Source organism: Scyliorhinus torazame, chromosome 5, assembly GCF_047496885.1.
Source record: "Scyliorhinus torazame isolate Kashiwa2021f chromosome 5, sScyTor2.1, whole genome shotgun sequence".
NCBI classification, from domain to species: Eukaryota; Metazoa; Chordata; class Chondrichthyes; order Carcharhiniformes; family Scyliorhinidae; genus Scyliorhinus; species Scyliorhinus torazame.
The window spans coordinates 217,365,853-217,389,893 of NC_092711.1; the positions used below are offsets into that span (position 1 = coordinate 217,365,853).

The 24,041-nt window shown below is 52.8% G+C and overlaps 1 protein-coding gene across 1 annotated transcript in view; it reads right to left on the reverse strand.

The window, feature by feature from the left end:
- The window catches only part of LOC140420945 (transmembrane protein 182-like), an 87,854-nt gene extending 65,130 nt beyond the window's left edge, over nt 1-22,724 (reverse strand). Inside the window, exon 1 of the mRNA XM_072505130.1 lies at nt 22,487-22,724. Within this exon, the coding sequence (XP_072361231.1) occupies nt 22,487-22,654 (168 nt within the window). The 5' untranslated portion in view covers nt 22,655-22,724. The remainder of the gene's footprint in view (nt 1-22,486) is intronic.
- Nucleotides 22,725-24,041: the final 1,317 nt, after the last annotated feature.

Sequence of the window (24,041 nt, forward strand, 5' to 3'; positions counted from 1 at the left end):
CCACGGATCGGTGGGCCCCAATCGTGGGCCAGGCCACCATGGGGGCACCTCCCGGGGCCAGATCCCCCCCGTGCCCCCCGAGGACCCCGGAGGCCACCCGCGGTAATTACCTGTTGTAATTTACGGCGGTGGGGCAGGCCGAAAACAGGCGGCCGCTCGACCCATCACGGGCCGGAGAATCGCCGGGGGGGGACCGCTGCCAGCGGCTGCTGACCGGTGCGGCGCGATTCCCCCCCCCGCCAAATCCCCGGCGCCGGAGAATTTGACAGCTGGCGGGGGCGCGATTCACAACGTCCCCCGGCGATTCTCCGACCCGGCGGGGGTTAGGAGAATCCCGTCCATGGTTTGAGATTCAGCAGAGCATTTATTCAGTTATGTTTAATAGTAATCCATTATAGCCAGACTGTGCTAAATGCTGATATCCTTTCAAAAGAAATGGGAGGATTTATTGGGAGGAAACAAGATCATTATACAGATAAATGTTGTCCCACTGATTATATGGTTCATGGTACACCTTGGGCGGGATTCTCCAACCCCCACGAGGCTTGAATCCCGCCCCCGGCCGAAAAACGGCGCCGGAGAATATGGCAACCGGCATCGGGACGGGATTCGCGCCACGCCGGTCGGAAGCCGTTGGCAGCGGCACCCCCAAGCGGCCGTCCATTGTTGGCCAGTCCCGCCGGCGTGAATCACTCAACTCACGTACTGGCGGGACCTGACAGGTAAGTCGGCGGAGGCGGTCCTCGGGGAAGCGCGGGGGGATCCGACCCCAGGGGGGGCCCCCACTGTGGCCTGGCCTGCTATCGGGGCCCACTGATCTGCGGGCGGGCCTGACCCGTGGGGGCACTCCTTTCTTCCGTGCCGGCCCCGGCAGGGCTCCGCCATGGCCGGTGCGGAAAAGAGAACCCCCCCGCGCATGCGCCAAAATACGCCGGCCAGTCTGCGCATGCGCGGACCCACGCCGGCGTATCCGCACATGCGCGAACTCACGCCGTCCTTTCGCCGCTGGCTGGAGCGGCGCCAACCTCTCTGCCGTCCACCTTGCCCCCGAATGTGCGGAGTGATTGACGCCGGTTCTCCTGCCAGCATGGGAACTTAGTCCCCAGAAGGGAGAATCCCGGCCCATATGTCATCTTACCTCGAGGTAGTTCATTGTGTTATCATTTTTTGAGATCTTGGTGTACACATTTTCCCCTAAATGTCTAGCGAACACCTCCAGCCACACAACTGGGCATGTGGCCATGATTTTTCGTGCCCGTTTGCCGCAGGCACAAAATTCTTCAATGGCTGCTAACTCCCCAAAGAGGCCAAAAGCAGGGTTTGCCCGACACGAACTCCGAAGTCGGTGTTCCTGGGCCCTCCCCATTGCCATAATTAGGTTCACGCCCAGGACCACGTCGCGGATCGGAAGTGCATATAGCCCCCGGGTGGTGAACAACATTGCAGGGCACTGCCCTGGCATCTCGGCAATGCTAGCCTGGCACTTCCAACCCAAAGGTGCACTGCCAGGTTGGCACTACCAAGTTGGCACTGTCAGGAGTGGGTCCAGGGGTGGGATCACCAGGGAACTACATTGGGGGAGGGTTCCCACTATTTGGGGGAGGTGGGGTGTGGGGGGGGGATCATTGAGGCCCTGATACTGGAGATGGTGGGTGCGGGAAGGGCTTTCACTTTCACCTTGAGATCTGGGCGGCCTTTAAAATCGGTCAGAAGAACATATGAAATAAGAGCTGGAGTACGTCCTGCAACATCAAAATACTGTTCTGCCATTCAATACAATCATGGTTGGTCTTTTACGATCAGTTTACTTACCCAACCTATCCTCAGATCCCTTCATCCTCTTAAAGCTGAGAAATCTAGCTAGAAATCTCAGTCTTGAATATTCTTAATGATTGAGATTCTGGGGTAGAGAATTTTGAGTGAAGACATTTCTCCTCATCCCAGACCTTTTTCAGAATTTATGACTCCGAGATCTAAACTCTCCAGCCAGGGAAAACAGCTTCCCACCACAAGTCAGAGAGTTTACAGTGCAGAAGGAGGCCATTCGGCCCATTGAGTCTGCGCCGGCCCTTGGAAAAAGCACCCTCCCCAAGCCCACACTTTACACCCTATCCCCGTAAACCAACAACCCCACCCAACCTTTCTGGACACTAAGGACAATTTAGTATGGCCTATCCACCTAACCTGCACATCCTTGGACTGTGGGAGGAAACCGGAGCACCCGGAGAAAATGCACGCAGACACGGGAGAAAATGCAAACTCCGCACAGACACTGACCCAAGCCGGGAATGGAGCCTGGGACCCTGGAGCTGTGAAGCGACTGTGCTAACCACTGTGCTACCGTGCCCCTTGAGAAGTCGTCCCAAAAACTTTTCAAGTTTTATCGGATCCCTTCTCATTTTTCGAAATGCCAGAGAATATACGCCCATTCTACTTCATCTATCTTCATCGGGCAGCCTCTCCTGACTCTCAAATCAGGAATCAATCTGGGGGATAGAATCCATAGAATTCCTCCAGTGCAGAGGAGGCCATTTGGCCCATCGGGTCTGCACTGACCCTCTGAAAGAGCACCCTACCTATGCCCACTCCCTTGCCCTATCCCCTTAACCCCCACCTAACCTTTGGACACTAAAGGGCCATTTAGCATGGCCAACCCACCTAATTTTCACAACTTTGGACTGTGGGAGGAAACTGGAGCCCCCAGAGGAAACCCACGGGGAGAAAGTGCAAACGCCACACAAAAGGTCACAGTGCTAACCACTGTGCCACCCTTAGCTACGGTGATCAAAACTGGATATTGTACCCTCTGGGAGTGCTTTCATAAAGGCCCCATATAATCACATTAATTCTTCCTTCCTCTTACATTGTAATTGTTTTGCAATAAAGGCTAACATGGCAGCATGGTAGCATTGTGGATAGCACAATTGCTTCACAGCTCCAGGGTCCCAGGTTCGATTCCGTGTTGGGTCACTGTCTGTGCGGAGTCTGCACATCCTCCCCGTGTGTGTGTGGGTTTCCTCCGGGTGCTCCGGTTTCCTCCCACAGTCCAAAGATGTGCAGGTTAGGTGGATTGGCCATGATAAGTTGCCCTCAGTGTCCAAAATTGCCCTTAGTGTTGGGTGGGGTTACGGGGTTATGGGGATAGGGTGGAGGTGTGGGCTTGGGTAGGGTGCTCTTTCCAAGAGCCGGTGCAGACTCGATGGGCCGAATGGCCTCCTTCTGCACTGTAAATTCTATGAAATCTATGAAATCTATGAAAATCTGTGGATCTCTAGTGCTCATTTCAGGTCAGCAAGGAATGGTGTCTTGTGTAGAGACCATGGGAGCAAAGGAACTTAGCTGTTAACCCAGAATACTTAAGGGTCCGTGTCACTTCAGCAGCATATGGCAGCTCAGTTCCTACATGCTGCAAGGCTCACAGATTTACAGCTGTGATGCATTTTCAATCCTGAAAATTCTTATGTTACCAAGCTGCGCTTTCAAACCCCAAAGATTATTTCACACGAACCTGGCACCTCACCATCTCCATGTGCTGTTTTCAAATGAAAATGTTCCCATGAGAGACACAGCACTGATGTTTCATGTGCCCTAGGGCTGTCTGAAGTGTAAATGAAGAACGGAGCTCGAGATTTCCAACAATCAGAGTTTCGGCTGACCGCTATCAGCAATAAAAATTACTTTGTAAGGTAATGTTGGTGTATATGCTTTACACTGTTACTGCCACCTCATGGGCAATAAGACTTCAGCATATAGATTGAACTCTTCAGTTTGAAGTTTTAAATGGTATGGAAGAAATTGGTTCAGATAATGTGAGGAAAATGAGAGAAACTGGCACCTTTCTCCTTAGAACAGAGGAGGGAAATTGGAGATTTGATGGAGGTGCTGAAAAAATATATAAAAGCACATTACTGCGGATGCTGGAATCTGAAACCAAAGAGAAAATGCTGGAATATCTCAGCAGGTCTGGCAGCATCTATCGGGAAAGAAAAGAGCTAACGTTTTGAATCCAGGTGATCCTTTGTCAGAAAATATTATGGAAGCTATTTGGTTAGATAAGGCGCCAAAATGGTTGCTGTGCTAATAAGAAACATTCATCTGGATTTAGCATGCAATTTTCCAGTTAATTGATAATCATCATGATTTAAAGCTGCTGCAGGCTCTGAAGCTGTCAATTAACTGCAGGCCGAGTGCTCTGAGCACTGATTCGGCACAATTTTCCTGGAGGTGTAGCTGGCGCCTGCACTCACTCACTTCCACTGAAGTTGTGCAGTTTGAAGGTCATGTGAAAGAGCAAAAGAGGGGGTTGACCATGTGCTCTGATCTGGCACCAGATGTCCTAGTGGAGGAGGAGGGAAGGAGTCCACAGAGGCAACAGGTGCACTGCATGTGGGGGGAAATCACTTGGATGATGACAGCCAAGAGTATTGGCCCCAGGAGATGGCTCTAGTGCCGCAAGGAATTTAGTGACTTGACAAGGGTGTTTCAGGTAAGTTCTTATCTCACAAACACACTTCTCAACAACTGCACTGCACCACCACCACCACCACATCACACTTTATCCACCATCTAGGTATACACTGGCATTTAAACACCTCACACTATTGTATACTCCAGAGGGAGTACTCTTATGGGATCAGGCCCCAATTTACATCAGGAAACTGGACAAGAACCCCCTATCATTTTTAAACTGTGAGGAAAGAATACTCCACGTCCCCTCCCTCCTTCTGGGAGTGATTCCACTGACAAAATATCAGTCCCCCCTCCCCCCCCGCCTGCCTTGAGTGCCTCAGGGAAATGCTTATTAGAGTGAGACTAGCTGTCTCGCTGTAATATGCAAATTTGTGCAATACTGTTCCCGCCCACAATGGAGGAATTCAGATCACGACATCTCGTGAGATTGCGTTAGATCTTGCGAGGTGTGGTGAGCCTGGTAGATCCCAGAAGCGGGATCTCCCAGCATTATCGGCACTGCCTTTCGGATCCAATGCACCCAGTAGATCGTGCGCATAATCTGCATACCTTAACCAAAGTTCTTTTACTAACGTTACTACAACAGATACATAATACATAAAAATTTCCTACATCCATCACAGTACTCACAGCATGTGTGGCTTCACACACATAAACACTCCTGTCAATACAATCATTCACAATCACTAAGATTTAACAATCTGTAAGAGGACCTGATCAGGGAAGGTCTACTGGGTTTTGTTTAGCTAAATTGGGAAAGACTATTGTCACTGTTTGGTGAGTTGGTATTGAGAAAGCATACATTAAAAGCAGCAACAAAAAAATTGATGGTAGAATTGGAGAATTATATTTTATGCATTAGTGTTTAACATATGAAATACAGTGATAAAAGGACAATTAAAAAGGAATTGGATAAGTATTTGGAAAAAATATTGGGTATGAAGAAAAGTCAAGGATTGGAATTAGGCGGATAAAGTTTTCAGAGTATGAACATTGGTCTGATGAACAAAATGGCTTCCTGTATTGTGACCAATTCCTCCTTCATATTAGCCCCAAAGCTATACTATAATGCAGTGTTTTTCAAACATTTTTTTCCCTAGGCTGGTTTTTACCAACCGGTCATCGTTCAGGACCTACATCGGCCGATCTTCGCGACCCACGTTGGCCGGCATTGGTGACCCATGTTGCCCGAACTTCGTGACTCACCATTTTCACTTATTTCACGTCTTTAATGCGACAGGCAAGCCTGTTGGGTCCTCACAATCTCACTTGCTTTGTTCATTCAATGTTACATTTTTTGATAATGGCTTCAGCTGATGATTTAAGGGGCGGGATTCTGCCGTAATCGCCGGGGCGGGCAACTCCGGCGGGAAGGAGTGGCGTGAACCACTCTGGCGTCGGGCTGCCCCAAAGGTGCGGGATCCTCCGCACCTTCAGGGGCTAGGCCGGCCCCACAGTGGTTTGTGCCGCGCCGGCCGGCGGGGAAGGGGCTTGGCGCCACGCCAACCAGTGCCGAAGGGCCTCCGCCGGCGCGAATTGCCGCATACGCGGGAGCGCCAATGTGCGCTGGCGTCAACTCAGTGCATGCGCAGAGGGCTTTGCTTCCGCACCGGCAATGGCGGACCGCTACAGCCGCCGGTGCAGAAGAATAGAGTGCCCCCACGGCACAGGCCCGCACGCGGTTCTGTTAGCCCTGATCGCGGGCTAGGCCACCACGGGGCAACCCCCGGGGCCAGATCCCCCTGTGCCCCCCCGAGAATCCCGGAGGCCGCCCGCGCCGCCAGGTCCCGCCGGTAAGGACCTACTCTAATTTACGCTGGTGGGACCGGCAAAAAAAACGGGCGGCCACTCGGCCCATCACGGGCCGGAGAATTGCCGGGGGGGGGGGCCGCTGCCAGCGGCCGCTATCCGACGCGGCACGATTCCCGCCCCTTCCAAATCTCCGGTGCCGGAGAAGTCGGCAGCCGGCGGGGACGGGAATTACGCCGCCCCCAGCGATTCTCCGACCCAGCGGGATGTGGAAGAATCCCGCTCAAGATCTCACTGCATCCGTTGAAAAAAATCAACAGGTATGCTTAGTCTTCAAAGGTCTTTGAAGTTTTGAGGGTTTTAAACTTTCATTTGTCAGTGCTGCCCTGCATATAACATACAAGCAGCAGAATTCTCAGTTCCTGAGAATAAGTGTTGACGCCGGGGCAGGATTAGTTGACTTCCACAATAACAAAACTGGCGCCGCACTGGGACTGATTCAGCTACTGTTAAGGGGCTAGCACCGGCGCCATATGGAACACAATCAATTCACGAGAAACGTAGCAGGATTTGCCGGATTCGCAAATCCTGAAACTCGGGAGGCTGACAAACTGTAGTTACATATACACACTTCACTGCCCCCACACACCATCCCCAGCCACCAAGATGGCAGCAAGCTGCGCGGCCCCATGATTTTCGGACGGCGAGCCGGGCCGGAAATATGGGCCATCCTGTACCCCGGGCCGGGAAGGAGGCTGCCAGCCGCTGCCGTTCGCCGTGCCTGGGCGCAGAGGTGGTTAGTGCCGCCAGCAACACCGTCGGAACCATCCAGCAGTAACGGAAGAAACTACATGGCCTCCTCAAGGTGGCCAGGGTGAGTAGGCAGCACAATGCCCCAGGCACCTGTCCCTGTCCCACACACTTGTAACCCCACCACCACCACCCCTCCCCCTTGGAGGGTGGCCGAACCCCCACGCTGCACCGCATGCCGGCACCCATACCGGCCGTCATGGCCGGGTGCCCTGGCAACTGAAGCCTCCAGCGACCCACCCCCTGGGCTGCATGCGTCTGACTGTCTAACACTGTGAATTGTCTGTTAATCCATCCTCCACCCCCGACAGGAGAAGGTCGGCCAGAACTCCAGGGAGCAGGAGAAAATTAGAGGGGAACCCCTGGACCTGCGGCCCCTCACCATGGCAGAGCAATGGGTCTGGATATGGTCAGGCCTCAGGAAAGGGAAGCCGCTGGGGTGGAAAATGGCCGTGAGGTAGTGAGACCCCAATGAGTTGCGGTTCCCCATGCCATGTGAGTCAACACCCGCCCCCCCCCCCCCCCCCCCCCACCCAACCCTCATCCCCACACCAACCCCACCACCCCGGCCCGTGGTCTAACCATGCATCTTGTAATGTGTCTTGCAGGAGCTGCTGGCGATTGGTGTTCCCCCACCCCCCAGGCACAGCCTGTGCCACAGCCCACCCCCCATGTGCAACGCGGCGATGACAACACCGACACAGAGGGGACCCATATGCCTGAGACCCAGGAAACCCCAGAGTTCGAGTCCGAGGATGACAGGGATTTCCCGTCGTGTCTCCATCTCCCTGTTCCATCCCAGATACATTCACCTCGGTTGGGCACTTTCGTGAATAGGCGCCTGGGACACTCTGTGGTGTGCATCACACAGATGCTCCAATACATCGGGTCGTGGTAGGAACACCCGTGGGTGTGGCTGGTCGGAGGGCGGGCCAACCCCAGGGACGAGCTGCTGTCCAGACGGGATTCGGGCTTCTGGAACGGACAGTCCCATCTATTCTGGAGATGCAGTTGCAGAGCCAGGGACTACATGAGGGGTTGTCAGCGAGCATCAAGCACTTGCAAGCACAGGTGGAGGAGTCCGACTGCATACAGGGGGAGGTGGCAGTGCCGGTTACGCACGCCACCCAGGCCAACACCGACGGGTGGAGTCCACAGTGGAGGCCTTGGGGGTGTCGGTTTTGGCTATGGATCAGGATATTCAAGGATCTGTGCAGGCGGTGGCCGAGGCCCAGGACAGGGCTGCCATCTCACAGATTGCCATGTGCCAGAGCATTCTGGACATTACTCCTGAGCATGGCCCAGTGTGGTAGTATGCATTAGGGGTCATGTGGGACTGTGAAGCCGTGATGTCATTGGCTGACAGATCCCGGGTCCTGGTTGGCTGTTGACCTCTAGCTCCGTCCTGAAGGCGGAGTATAAGAACCAGGAGTTCTCCCCCGCAGGCAGGTCTGTTACTGAACTGCGGGGAACAAGTCACGCTTAATAAAGCCTCATCGACTTCATCTCTATTCGTCTCTCGTGAGTCTTTGTGCGCTACAATTTATTAAGCGTGCTTAAAGGACTATGGAGCTCAGGATCATCCCGGAATGCCTGAGGATCAGCCCCCACGCAGTAAACTCAGCAGCAGTTTTTAAACACTGGCAGACTTGTTTCGAAGCATACCTCCGAACGGCCCCCGGCCGGGTCACAGAAGACCAGAAACTACAGGTCCTGCACTCGAGGGTAAGCCTGGAAATTTTCCCTCTCATCGAAGACGCAGAGGATTTCCAGACGGCGTTCGCAGCACTAAGGAGCATCTATGTTCGCCCAGTGAACCAGATCTATGCACGCTACCAACTCGCAATGAGACGGCAAAGTCCCGGAGAATCGCTGGACGAATTCTACGCCGCGCTGCTAATTTTGGGACGGGCCTGCAGCTGCCCGCCGGTAAACGCGATTGAACACATGGACATGTTGATGCGCGATGCTTTTGTCGCAGGTATGAACTCTCCCCAAATCCGCCAAAGACTTTTAGAAAAAGAGTCGCTAGGACTCTCAGAGGCACGGGCCCTTGCAGCCTCCCTGGATGTAGCCGCACGAAACGCCCGCGCCTACGGCCCCGACCGTGCGGCAGCCCCTTGGGCTCCGTGGACCCCCGTCGCGACAAACCCCCCCCCCCCCCCACCCCACAGGCTTGCGCAGTTCAGACTCCAAGTCGTCCCGGGGGGGCCCGCTGCTATTTCTGCGGCCAGGCGAAACACCCCCGGCAGCGCTGCCCGGCCCGCACAGCGATTTGCAAGAGCTGCGGGAAAAAGGGCCATTTCGCGGCTGTGTGCCGGTCCAGGGAGGTCGCCGCTGTCCCAGGAGAAGAAGCAGTCCTGCACGTTTCTAACGCTCCCCAACCCCCCCCAGCGCCCTATGTACGAGCCGCAGGCGCTGCAATTTTGGGTCCCGGCCACCGCTGTCCCCGGAGAACAAGGAGTCCTGCGCATTTCAAACGCTCCCCAACCCCCCCAGCGCCCCATGTGCGACCCGCAGGCGCCGCCATTTTGGGTCCCGGCCATCACGAGGGGAGGAGGGGTGCCGCCATCTTGGGACCCCCCAGACCTGTGCGACGCATGGGGGCGGCCATTTTGTCCACCCCCGCTGCCATCTTGCGACCCCCCAGCCATGTGCGATGCCTGGGGGCGGCCATTTTGTTCACCCCCACCACCATCTTGGACGGCAACAATGGACCCCAGCATCGACGCTTCAATGGGGTTCGAGGAAGACGCTGAAGCACTACGACCACGTCTGGCCTCAATGATGCTGGACCAAGCACGGCCCCGGACGTTCCAGACGACGACAACAACGGTGCTGATCAACGGGCACGAGACACCATGCCTGGTCGACTCCGGGAGCACAGAAAGCTTCATCCACCCCGACACGGTAAGACGCTGTTTTTTGACCATCCGTCCCAGTGCGCAAAAGATTTCCCTAGCGGCAGGATCCCACTCCATACAGATCAAAGGCTACTGCATAGTGACCCTAACAGTGCAAGGGAGGGAGTTTAAAAACTACAGGCTCTACGTCCTTCCCCAACTCTGTGCGCCCACATTACTGGGATTAGACTTCCAGTGCAACCTGCAGAGCCTAACTTTCAAATTCGGCGGCCCAATACCCCCACTCACTATCTGTGGCCTCGCAACCCTCAAGGTTGAGCCCCCATCATTGTTTGCAAACCTCACCCCGGATTGCAAACCCGTCGCCACTAGGAGCAGACGGTACAGCGCCCAGGACCGGACATTCATTCGGTCCGAAGTCCAGCGGCTACTGAAGGAAGGCATAATCCAGGCCAGCAATAGTCCCTGGAGAGCACAGGTGGTAGTAGTAAAGACAGGGGAGAAGCAAAGGATGGTCATAGACTATAGCCAGACCATCAACAGGTACACACAGCTAGATGCGTACCCTCTCCCCCGCATATCCGACATGGTCAATCGGATTGCCCAATACAAGGTCTTCTCCACCGTGGACCTCAAGTCCGCCTACCATCAGCTTCCCATCCGCCCAAGTGACCGTAAGTACACAGCCTTCGAGGCAGACGGGCGCTTATACCACTTCCTAAGGGTCCCATTTGGCGTCACAAACGGGGTCTCGGTCTTCCAACGAGAGATGGACCGAATGGTTGATCAACATGGGTTGCAGGCCACGTTCCCGTACCGCGACAATGTAACCATCTGCAGCCACGATCAGCAGGACCACGACGCCAACCTCCAAAAATTCCTCCAGACCGCTAAAGCCTTGAGCCTCACATACAACGAGGACAAGTGCGTTTTTAGCACAAACCGGCTAGCCATCCTGGGCTACGTAGTGCGCAATGGGATAATAGGCCCCGACCCCGAACGCATGCGCCCCCTCATGGAATTTCCCCTCCCTCACTGCTCAAAAGCCCTAAAACGCTGCCTGGGGTTCTTTTCATATTACGCCCAGTGGGTCCCCCAGTACGCAGACAAGGCCCACCCCCTAATACAGACCACGACCTTCCCTCTGTCGACAGAGGCTTGCCAGGCCTTCAGCCGCATCAAAGCGGATATCGCAAAGGCCACGATGCGCGCCATCGACGAGTCCCTCCCCTTCCAGGTCGAGAGCGACGCCTCCGATGTAGCTCTAGCGGCCACCCTTAACCAAGCGGGCAGACCCGTGGCCTTCTTCTCCCGAACCCTCCACGCCTCAGAAATCCGCCACTCATCAGTGGAAAGGGAAGCCCAAGCCATAGTGGAAGCTGTGCGACATTGGAGGCATTACCTGGCCGGCAGGAGATTCACTCTCCTCACTGACCAACGGTCGGTAGCTTTCATGTTCGATAATGCACAGCGGGGCAATATTAAAAATGACAAGATCTTAAGGTGGAGGATCGAGCTCTCCACCTTCAACTACGAGATCTTGTACCGTCCCGGAAAGCTGAACGAGCCGTCCGATGCCCTATCCCGCGGCACATGTGCCAACACACAAATAGACCGTCTCCAAGCCCTGCACGAGGACCTCTGCCACCCGGGGGTCACTCGGTTCTACCATTTTATAAAGTCCCGCAACCTCCCCTACTCTGTGGAGGAGGTCCGTACAGTCACCAGGAACTGCCACATCTGCGCAGAGTGCAAACCTCACTTTTTCAGGCCAGATAGAGCGCACCTGATCAAGGCTTCCCGTCCCTTTGAACGCCTCAGTCTGGATTTCAAAGGGCCCCTCCCCTCCACCGACCGCAACACATACTTCCTGAACGTGGTGGACGAGTACTCCCGTTTCCCCTTCACCATCCCCTGCCCTGACATGACAGCGGCCACAGTCATTAAAGCCCTTAGCACCATATTCACACTGTTCGGTTTCCCCGCATATGTCCATAGCGACAGGGGGTCCTCCTTCATGAGTGACGAGCTGCGCCAGTTCCTGCTCAGCAAGGGTATAGCCTCGAGCAGGACGACCAGCTACAACCCCCGGGGGAACGGGCAAGTAGAGAGGGAGAACGGCACGGTCTGGAAGACCGTCCTACTGGCCCTACGGTCCAGGGATCTCCCAGTTTCCCGGTGGCAGGAGGTCCTCCCGGACGCTCTCCACTCCATCCGGTCGCTGCTGTGTACCACCACTAACCAAACGCCTCATGAGCGCCTCCTTGTCTTCCCCAGGAAGTCCTCCTCTGGAACGTCGCTGCCAACCTGGCTGGCGGCCCCAGGACCCATCTTGCTCCGGAAACATGTGCGGACGCACAAGTCGGACCCGTTGGTCGAGAGGGTTCACCTCCTCCATGCGAACCCGCAGTACGCCTACGTGGAGTACCCCGACGGCCGACAGGACACGGTCTCCCTGCGAGATCTGGCGCCCGCCGGCAACACGCACCCCCCCCCGACACCTATCACCTCCTCCCTGCCACCGGCGCACTCCGCGACAGCCCCCTTCCCGGGAGGATCGGTCCTCCTCCCAGGTCCGACCAGAAGTGAAGCTGAAGCAGAAACTGTAAAGCTCCCAGAGGCGACAACACTGGAACAAGCACCACCACCACCGGGGCTGAGGCGATTGACAAGGACGACCAGACCGCCCGACCGACTTGTGGCATCGGTGTAACACTAGAATGTTGTGGACTTTATCGAGAATCTTTTTCCCTTTTTCCCTCTTACGAATACTGTAAATAGTTCAAAACAAAAAATACCCTGTACATACTGTGATGACATGCAAAGGTTTTCCTCCCAGGACCAGCCTTGTAAACCACTACCACCATGCGAAGCACCACCCCGCCGGGTTCATTTTTAACAAGGGGTGAATGTGGTAGTATGCATTAGGGGTCATGTGGGACTGTGAAGCCGTGATGTCATTGGCTGACAGATCCCGGGTCCTGGTTGGCTGTTGACCTCTAACTCCGCCCTGAAGGCGGAGTATAAGAACCAGGAGTTCTCCCCCGCAGGCCAGTCTGTTACTGAACTGCGGGGAACAAGTCACGCTTAATAAAACCGCATCGACTTCATCTCTATTTGTCTCTCGTGAGTCTTTGTGCACTACACCCAGTCACAGCGGGCCATGGCTGGGAGTGTCGGTGGCATTGCCCAGGTGCTGGTTGATGTGGCATAGAACACAAGGTGGCACAATGGAAGAGTTAAGTGGCGCATTGCCTGACGGAGGAGGGCCACTCCTACACTCCATGGTCACGCACATGCAGACCCTGGCCAAGGCCAGAGCAGACCTCCAGGACTGGCATCACCAGGTGGGAGCCTCAAGACATAGCTCCTCTCGCAGCCCTGTCCCATGGAGTAGCTCGGGGGTTATTGGGCACCCCGAGGGGGAAAAGGTGATGGGGCTCGTGCCAGTGACTTCTGCAGGGGTGGTGCTGGAACACTGCAGCATCTCGCATCCCCCCCCTCCCCCCAACCTTCATCCCTGGTGCATATGACAGGCAGCAGGCAGAACAGGATGGCTTCATGCCACCTGGGATATCTGAGCATAAAGGCCCAATCACCCTAGATGGCCGCCAATGGGAACCCAGGTTGCATGGCAGGAATCAGAACAGACTGCCTCCGCACCTGTTGTACTGCCTGGGGACCCCCCCAACCCCCCCCCCCCCCCCCAGATGTAATATTAGGGCTCGTAAGGCCAGAAAGTTCGACACCAGTTAAGTTGGCATGGGTGCAGAGCACAGTATAGTGATAGGTCCTAGGGCACAACTCGGTATATATTTGTTCACTGTAACCATCTTCTCACACTGTTACAACCTGCCTAAGTGCTCTGCCAGAAGGGTGTGAGGGGTGGACTGGCCAGAGAGGGGATGGGAGGGTGTGGGGTGAGGTTGGTGGTGATGGGCAGATGTGGTGGGTGGGGTGGGGTTGGCTGGGATCTCACCCTTCCCCCCTGTGGTATTTTCATGCAGGAAGGTAATGTAAGGGTTAATGAAATGTGCACTGACAGCTACTAGAGGGAGCAATCTAGAAGTATATAAGGGATGATGCTGAGCCTGTGGGACAGAAGTTGGAGTAGGAGCTGAACTAGCTGAGTAATGAAGACAGTGAGAGAGCAAGAGAGTAATTAATGAGTTAGTGAGTTAGATGTTAGATGAGTATAGTTTATGTGTGTTTAATCAACTGTTTGTTTCTTAGGAATAAGTGTCAAATCCAGTTGTAGTGTTAAATAAGTAGTTTTGTTTGTGTACAAGATTTGTTCTCTGATCAACACGACACATCAAAGCTATCTGGTTAGAGCAAGGCAGAGAACTACACATTACCCACCATCCCCACCCCCAGCACAACAGGGTGAATAGGACCGTGTGATGGAATTGCCAGCTGGGATGCAGGGATCGCCCAGGTGAATGTTGGGAAATGCTACCGCGGTCCTTGTTGCAGGTTGCAGTCAGACATTGTTGAATGATGCGGAGCACCAGAGCTCATCGCAGAGCGGGTTTTCATCATCTTTCATCCCATGGACTGTCAGAATATAGACCAGTATATCATGGTGCAGACACACACTGATGGACACACAGTGGGACCAATCAACACACACAACACCACAGCCAATCACCAGTTAGAACACACGCACTATAAAGACAGGGGGCATCAGAGTTCCCGCTCATTCGAGCTGCAGCTAGCTAGGAGGACAGAGCTCACAGCCTGCAGCACAGACATTCACCATGCGCTGAGTGTATCGACTGGTTAGGACATGGCAAAGGTCTTTAGTTAAAGCTAGTATCGTGTTAACCCACAGTCAGATTATGTTAAACAGTTAATGATTCAATAAAATAGTGTTGCACTATTTCAAGTGTTGGTGACCTGTATGTGTTCCATGGATTCAGAACACCCAACACATCATGGACCAGACCTGGTGTTACTGCCGACCCAGGGCCTGCACCCTATATTGCGACAGGTATGTAACATGGAAGGGGTTGCAGGTGGGTGGGTGTTGGCCGGGGGTGGGGGGGAGGGGGAGGGGGTTTGTGCGCTGGTGGAAAGCGGTGTCCATACTCGCTCTCCCCCACAACCATCTTATCAGATGAGGCATGGCGTTCATCATCCTCCTCCAACACATCGCCCCTCTGCTGCGTGATGTTGTGGAGGACCCAGCAGGCCGCCACAATGCGGGCGACCCTCCCAGTGCTATACTGGAGGACCCCTCCAGAGTGGTCAGGCGCCTGAACCTCATCGTCAGGAGGCTGAAGCACCGCTCGATCATATATGCCAGGAACAGTCAGGTGTGCCAGGATGAAGGCATAGTGCCGGTCACCAATGTGTATTGGGATCGCACTCTCTCTCTGCTCAGCCGGAGTCTTCGGCATGCCGGTCGGCAGATCCTCGAATGACAGGCACTGCCGATACACGCGAGGCGTAATGTGGCGCCTCGTTTGCACCCCCTCCTCCTCCCCATCCTGTTGGGTGGCCTCCTGGCCCGCTGCTGCATGCTCCGCTGTTGCAGCTTCCTCCTCCTCCTTAAGCAGCTCCAGCTCGTACAGTCACAGGGCATCCCCTAAGGCTGCGTCAACTAGGAGGAAGACCACCATTACTGCTTGTATTTCAATATCCACTGTCTGCAGGGGTGAAAGGCTGACATGGTGCATATCTCCATGCCTAACCAGGCGCAACAGGCTAAATGGTGCCTCCAGTTGGCACTGCGGTCTCTGCCTTTGCATGTCCCCGTCCTCTCCTCTCTGCACCCCAGACCCCATCGGTGGCTGTAAACATGGGGGCCTCTGGCCATGGCGGCCGTCCCTGCTGCCAGGGGTGCCAGCGAGTGCCACTATCCTTGCCTTACTCCCTCTCGGGGCTACATGGACCCTGGGTGGGCAACTGATGCCCTGCTGGTGGGTGGCGGCCGGTTTGTGGGGGTGGTTATGATGGAGGATGCAGGGTGTGGTAGGGTGGGGGGTGGGCTCTGGGATGGGGAGGCTGGGGTGCGGGGGATGTGGGGGGGGCTTTGATGCAGGGGTGAGGGCACCCATACAGCCAGTGTCACTCTGCAGACCCAGGGACCAAGGTGGATGGTCAGTGGGTGCTCAGCAAGTTGGCTGCCTTGCAGGCCGTGGCAATGGTGGTCCATGCAGCACGGTAGAACAGTGGTTGGCACTATTGCTTCACAGCTCCAGGGTCCCAGGTTCGATTCCCGGCTTGGGTCACTGTCTGTGCGGAGTCTGCACATTATCCACGTGGCTGCGTGGGTTTCCTCCGGGAGCTCTGGTTTGCTCCCACATTATCCAAAGACGTGCAGGTTAGGTGGATTGGACATTCTGAATTGCTTTTAGTGTCCAAAAAGGTTAAGAGGGGTTATTGGGTTACGGGATTAGGATTGAAGTGAGGCCTTAAAGTGGGTCGGTGCAGACTCGATGGGCTGAATGGCCCCCTTCTGCACTGTATGCTCTATGTTCTATATTTGTGCCTGGACACTGCCCCAGTCCGGTAAGGATGACCCCCTGCCACATAGCCCATTTTCCCTTTAACTCAGATAGGCAGTAGCATGAGCGGCCCCATTATGGGTACACACGATCCAGGGGATGGCACGTTCAACCCTTGTGTGCTTAGACACCCATCCCCCCAGCCCAGGGGTGAAACCCTCCCCCCTCCCGATCGTGGAAAGTGGGGGCCTCCTGGCGCACAGTTGAAGGCGATTGCTATGAGGGAATTGGCTATTGTAGTAATGGGAACACTTCAAAGCTACCAAGTGGATCCCCATGGGTAGACGTGCAATTGCACAGGTGAGGGTTACTGCCCAGCATCCCAACAATTCGTTGACGCCTGGACACCTTGCCTGAACTCTGGAGGCTTCAATACCACAGAGGCATAGGCCAACATTCAAACACCCAAGAGCTGGGCCTCAGAACTGGGGATATCCCTACAACCAGAGGGTGAGTGTGCGCACCGGGGTGGAACCAGTGTCCGGTCCAGGTAACATTACCAGTCGGTATCTGGAGTACAGAATCTGAGGTCTGGTCCTCGGGGGCCCCCGCTGTGGCAGGGGGTGCGTGTGCATGGCATGTTGGATGGCACTCTGAGGGATGGCAGGAGATGTGACAGGGGTGGGGGGGGGGACCATGAGAAACTGGAGGGTACTGGGCAGGAAGTCAAAGCGGATTGTCTGTCCCCCCACCCTCATCAATTCCTTACCGATATTACAAGACATGGATGATAACTTGGACTCCGCGGAAGCTGCCCTCACGGTGCTGGTGGCAGGCCAGGAGGCCAGACGCAGGAGAAGGCCGAGGTAGCAGCGTCGACAGAAGCTTGAGGCGGTGGCCCATGTGCAGGGCCCTGCCCCACACCCTGAGGAACTGCCCACCCATCAGGCCAGGGAGGGACCCAGAGGGGGAGAATGGTGATGGCCCAAGGTATACAGGCATCGTTGGTCTTTCGAAAAAATGACAGAGAGCATGTGTCGCAGGAGGCTCCGCCTCAACAAGGAGAAGCACCTGTGCCATGTCATTGCGGACATGGCACCACGTGGAGGAGGAGGCTACCTGCTTCGCAGTCCTGGGGCGGGATTATCCGACCCCCCCCCCCCGCCGGGTCGGAGAATCGCCGGGGGGGGTGGTGTGAATCCCGCCCCCGCCGGCCGCCGAATTCTCTGGCACCAGAGATTCGGCTGGGGCGGGAATCGCGCCGTGCCGGTCAGCGGCCCACCCCCCCCCCCCCCCCGCCGATTCTCCGGCCCGCGATGGGCCGAAGTCCCGCTGCTGTAATGCCTGTCCCGCCGGCATGAATTGAACCATCTCCCTTACCGGCGGGACCAGGCGGCGCGGGCGGGCTCCGAGGTCCTGGGAGGGGGGGGGCGGGGGGGGGGGGGGGCGCGGGGCTATCTGGCCTGGCCTGCGATCGGGGCCCACCGATCCGCGGGTGGGCCTATGCCGTGGGGGCACTCTTTCCCTTCCATGTCGTTGAATGCCTCCGCGATGGCCGACGCGGAGGTGAACCCCCCCCTGCGCATGCGCGGGAATGACATTAGCAGCCGCTGAAGCTCCCGCGCATGCGCAAACTGGCGTGGTGCCAAAGGTCTTTCCTGCCGGCCGGCGGCGCGCCAACCACGCCAGCGCGGGCCTAGCCCCTAAAGGTGAGGGTTCGGCCCTAAAGGTGCAGAGGAATCCGCACCTTTGGGGCGGCCCGACGCCGGAGTGGTTCACGCCACTCCATCCCACCGGGACTCCCCGCCCCGCCGGGTAGGGGAGAATCCCGCCCCTGAACTTTTATTCCAGAGCTCGAGCGGATAGTTATGCAGCCTTTCACAAGCTACAGCCCACAAGTGCATTCATGAAGTTACGGATGTCGTGTTCGCCCAGGCAGCTAACTATATAAATTTTGACCTGGATCAAGACAACAGGATGCTTGGGCAGTAGGATTCTCTGCCATTACCGGGATGTCCTAGGTCCAGAGGGTAACAGATGGCATGCACCTTGCCTTACACACACCAGGGCATCAGGGAAGGCCCTTCATCAACAGGATGGGGTTGTCTAAATCATGCGTGACCAGCACATCCTTATCATGCACATGTGTGCATACTTCACAGGGATTGTGCATGACAGCTACATCCTGAGGAAGTCGAAGATCTCTGACATCTTCTCGGGACACCCTAGGATGACCAGTTAGCTCTTAGGGGAATAAGAGGTGCCTGCTGAGGACCTGACTGATGACGCAAGTGCGGAGGCCAGAGACTGAGGCTGAGAACCGATATAACGGGACCCATATGGGAGGCCCTCATTCTCTCCCCCTTCTAATCGGGCATGGCTAAGTCCGGCATCTCACCCCGTTCTCTCCCTCTCCCCCAACCCACTTCCCACCACACCCGTGCCTCCACCTGGCCTGCTTCACCTCCCCCCCCCCCAATTGCCCTGATCCACCCTCCCAGGGTCTGTTTTGCATTACTGCAGGGTGATGGGCCTGTGTCAGCACTGTCAGTGGGTCAGTGATGATAACCCGCTGCGAGCTGAGCTCTGGTGCTCCCCAGTATGCCATAGTCTGACTCCTGTCTGTTTGCTGAGTGCGCACTCACACCCATCACCTGCACATGGTACGCCTTGGCTGGGTGGAGGGGGGGTAGAGACAAATGCAGGACCACCGTTCCCAGGGCGCAGGGTTGGAGGTTGTCCCACATTGTGGAATAATGTGCCAGAGGCTTCACATGTCTCAGGTGCAACATGTTTTAATGTTGTACAATTGTGCCCCAACTGTTCCTAGCCACCAATTATTAGCCCTAACTTGGTGCTTGTGTGGAGGGGTCCTCCAGGTCCATTGGAGAGGGGATGTAATTTCAGTGTAGATCAGGACACTCTGTTAAGATGGCGCCCTGCTCTGAACCTGTGCAGTGACCTTGCCAGCTCTATCTGCCCCCTGCCAGAGAGATGGCGTAAAGCACGGCCCCAGATTCTCAGTGCAGAGTGTCAGAGAACCCGGATTGAAAACTCGGCTGGAGAGATACACATTGGTTTTCAGTCTGAAACTGACATTCGGACAAATTCTGGGATGGTTCCACCCAATGCCTAAGATAAGGCCCAGATTGAAACCAAAGAAAGGTCATGTGAGCCAGCTCGTGTGTAAAATACACAAGATTTGACCTAATGGAGAGAAACTGTTACAGGACCAGTAGAGGCAACAGGCTACCCCCCAACCCCCCACACCCCAATCCAGTCTGTGCTGTTCTTTGTGTTGCTTAATTCAGAATGGTTGGCGTACTGTTCACAAAGACCACAAAACAGCTTGAACTTAATCAAAGCTATAAATTCATTTACACTACTAACTTGGATTCGACACGTACTTCTAAATAATGCACAGATTGTTAACATATAAACTACACTCATCTACAACTAATCTTAATACTGGTATAAACTATGATCTGCTCTAACTCACAATAATAATACTTCTGACTGTCTCGAGCTAACTCCTGGACTACTCTCCCCCACAAGGCTTTGCATCAATGCCTTATATAATTGGATCTGTAGCTCCCTCTAGTGGCTACTCTTAGACATTTCATTAATCCTTACAGTTCTTACTGTTATGATAATCACACCGTTCACAACCCTGCAAAGCCTCTCTCAACAAAGCTAAGCCCTGTTTATGGTTTTAAAAACCCACCAGAAGACCCCATTGCTGCAAATTGTGAGTTCTTAAAGGAGGATTCTAACTCAATACCACTATCTTTAAGGGAAAAGAGAGTCAACCAGCCGTGACCACAGAACAGTTACTTCAGTGAGTAACCAAAGTTCCTGCAGACCACATAGAAAGTGACTGTGAACAAGCTTTCGGATAATCCGTAAATAATTATTCTGATTTTTGCCTTTTATTTTTACATGGTCAAGTTTTAACATCTGATACTCTTGTAAAATTTTGTTTCATTTTGCGCATACCAGGGGAAGTTGTGTGTGTGTGTTTTTGTCATTGATGAAAACAATTATTGCTGTAATTGATGAAAACATTGATGTCATTGTTGGACATATTTGTACTTCTTAAATCTCTTTATTGTTCGTATCTGTATCTTTAACTGCGTGAGTCTTAGTAATAAAACTAACTCCTTACTTGTTAGCACAAGCAACCTTGCTAACTTAATTCTTAACAGCGAGCTTTACACAGTTAAGTACACATTGAATTGGCAATATCACATTTTTAAAAATTCAAACTCGGTCACAAATAACCAAAAAGTGGGTGGAGCTAGTTTACCCTTCCTAACCTGGTCAGAACAGTTACTAATAAATCCAAATGGGAAATGAGAAACTTCTTCAAAGAGTGAATAGAATGTAGAACTTCCCAGGAAGTGGTAAGCTTAGATACCTTCAAAAGGAAAATAGATGAGCGCAATATAGAAGGAAATGGAAAAATATGCTGAAACAGTGACATGAGGTAGATGGAATGCGAGCAGGCTCATGGGGAATGTAAACACCAGGACAGATTTGTTGGCCTAAATGCTGCTGCTGTACTGGATATTCTATGGTAATTTTATTGAGTTGGGCCGTAGTTATTTCAGGAAAGAGTTCCAGATGTAACAGTACAGTTCACATTTGGCATTCAACTCAAAACCATTCAGCCCCACTGCAGCTGCATTCACTGTTACATGGACCTTCTTTCCGACATTGGTTTCCATTAGTGGTTTCCCAGTTTCTAAAACAGCAAGTGAAGCCCCATTAAAAAAAAAAAAGCCCCATCCAGATTAGCAAATGCATCCAATTACCCAAAGATTAGCTGGGGTTTGTAAAGATCAAATATGTTTTAATCTATGCGCCAGCTGCTGTCAGTAGCTCAACATCTGGTCAAGTTTGTTCATAAGAACGGGGTGTGTGGTTCCTGCGCTGGTTGTCAATTCTTCTTTATAAATCTATATTATCTCCCAGAACATCAACCAGCTGCTGGGAATAAATTTGGAGAATGAACTATGATTTGGTAAAAAATTAAGTTATGTTTATAAATGCTTTTTTTTTGTTGCATTCAGAGTTACATTGACCTGTTACTCCTGAAACTGTACGGCACTCATGGGCATCTTTTATACCTCATGTTGATTCCTGCAACACTATCTTTCTCACCTTGCAATAATTCAATTGTAAAATTATTAGCTAGGAGCCAGAAAAGGAAGGGGAGCCCCTCCAATAAACCTGAAGCATACACGCACACGTGAACCTTCACTAATGACCTCACCAAGGGAATTTCTTATTATACTTTAAAAACTCTGCCCCCGCTCCCCCCCCCCCCCCCCCAAATTCCCCACCCACCCAATTAGGCTTACTAATTGCATTTTTTAAATTGTTAAATGCTTGATAAGTTTTCCTATTTGGATTTAAAACATCTGTCTTCAAGAAATATATATATTTTTTAAATCAAAGCAATTCAAACAGTTCCCACTTTTGGGAGGAGCTGATGGTAGAACTCAGTACAATTTCCTGACTCAATACACAACAACTTACATTTGTTCCATATCGAAAGCTTTCAGTGGTGTCGCCCAAGCCGGTAGTCCATCAGTTTAAGACGTAACGCAATGGTACTCAAAATGGGCAGCCCTTATTGCAGGGGAATGGGAAGAACGAGATTGACAACCCATTCTTTCATGGGTTGTGACCGTCAGCGGCAGGTCGAATATTTGTTGCCTATCCCTAATTATCCTCGAATTGAATGGTTTGCTAGGCCATTGCAGAGGGCAGTAAAGAGTCCACTACATTTCTGTGGGTCTGGAGTCACATCGGATGAGGATGGCAGATTTCCTTCCCTAAAGGGGCATGAGTGAACCAGGTACTTTTACTACAATCAATGATAGTTTAATGGGATTTGCTTTATATTCCAGATTTATTCATTGAATTTAAACTCCCACCAGCTGCCACAGTGGGATTTGAACCCATGTCCACTGAGCATTAGTCCGGTCTCTGGATTACTAGTGTCATTACCACTATGCTACCTTTTCCGCAGAAATTGCAGCTCATCTCCTTCAGTGTAATATGGTCAGTTGCAGTGATTTGCGCTCGCTTGACAACTTTAAATACAACTTGAAAACCGAAGACCTCCAAACTCACCAGTGTGGCAGCTGTAGGCCTGGATGTTACATTCTCAGCACGGTATTCATACACTCCACAGTTCTCGGTTGCTAGGAGCCAGTAATCTGTCCCAAATGCCACCAAAAAGAGAAGCAACCCAATAGCTCCAATGAGCCCGGCTACGAAGGCAATAACACTGACTTTCATGATCAGGCTAAAGTTTGCGAGTGGGCTAATGCTTTTAACTGGAAGCTCTGTCTGCAGTGTGTGGTGTGTGTGTGTGTGTGTATATGTGTGAGAATGAGATGGCTATTTTAAGAGATAGATCAACTTCGTTTGGTAACTGGTGTAAGTTTCACAGAGGCGTGGCAGATCACATATTAAAATAGATGACCTTGCCAAATAAACATTTGACAATAAAAACTTGTAACTGCTGTCACCACAAGGAATTACTTGATTAGGTATATACAACGTAGTCGCAATACTTCCTATCTCGTTTCCCTTCCAGAAGTCGGTCAGAAACGAAAGGCACCAACAGTGAGGAAAGCTGGCCTAGCTTCCAGCGAATGGCATATTTCTTAAATACCAGTGCTTCAAGCCAGCTATCTGGTTGCCATGTGTGATAGATCATAGGGGAAAAAAGCTAGCAAAGCAAATGCCTCAGATAACTGTGCCCCTCCCTCAAGATTTAACACCAGAGCGTAGCTTATATGGGGGGTAATGGGAATGTAAAGGCAGCCCAAACTACTGACTGGGAGTGATTGTGATTGCTTTACTGCATCAAATTTCTAACAGGCCCATTTCAAATTCCTTTCCCCATTCTTTTAATGGCGGCAGCAAGCAACTTATTTCAAGTGAATTAACCCTTCTGTCAAAATAGTGTTGAGGGAAATTTGGTGTAAATGTGTGGAAACACTCCTACAACAGCACTGCAGGCTTAAGTCTCCAATAAGCTCACCCAACATCAAATCAAGCAGAAAAGAAAACCAATTTCCGTCCTCTCGCGGAATCCTTACAAAAACGGGGGTTCCTTCCGCATGACAAACATCAACTGCAGTTTGGTTATGAGCACAAAGAAGACGACAACTGTGTTGGTGAAGAATCCGGAAACTGGGACATGCAGCTTAGAATCTGAATCAAAAGAATCTACCCGTGTCTGATTCAGGATTGAATAGGTCTCGGGGAGGATGTGATTCTAGGAGGTTATGTGCTCTAAACGGGTTATGGTGGCAAGCAATATTTTTTTAACTTTGTTGTAAACTACTCATTAATATTTTACACTGGCTATTTTAGAGTATAGTATGTGAATTAGTGCAATACAACTTCTGAATTGCCCATTATTCGTCTGGCTGCAGGGGATCTGGCTGCAGGGGAAATTGTATCTGATTTTCGGAACTTACATATACTTACCCAAGATTTCAATATTCTGCCAGGAATGATCTGGCTGATGCTGAGGCACCTTTTGTTCATTGAAGAACATGCAATAAATTACACCCAGCCATGAGTGGGCTGGTAAGGTTTCCTCTTGGGATTAAGCTGTGCTGAAGAGAATGAATAGAGGTCACAGAGAGTAGGTTAAATTGCTAGATGGAGG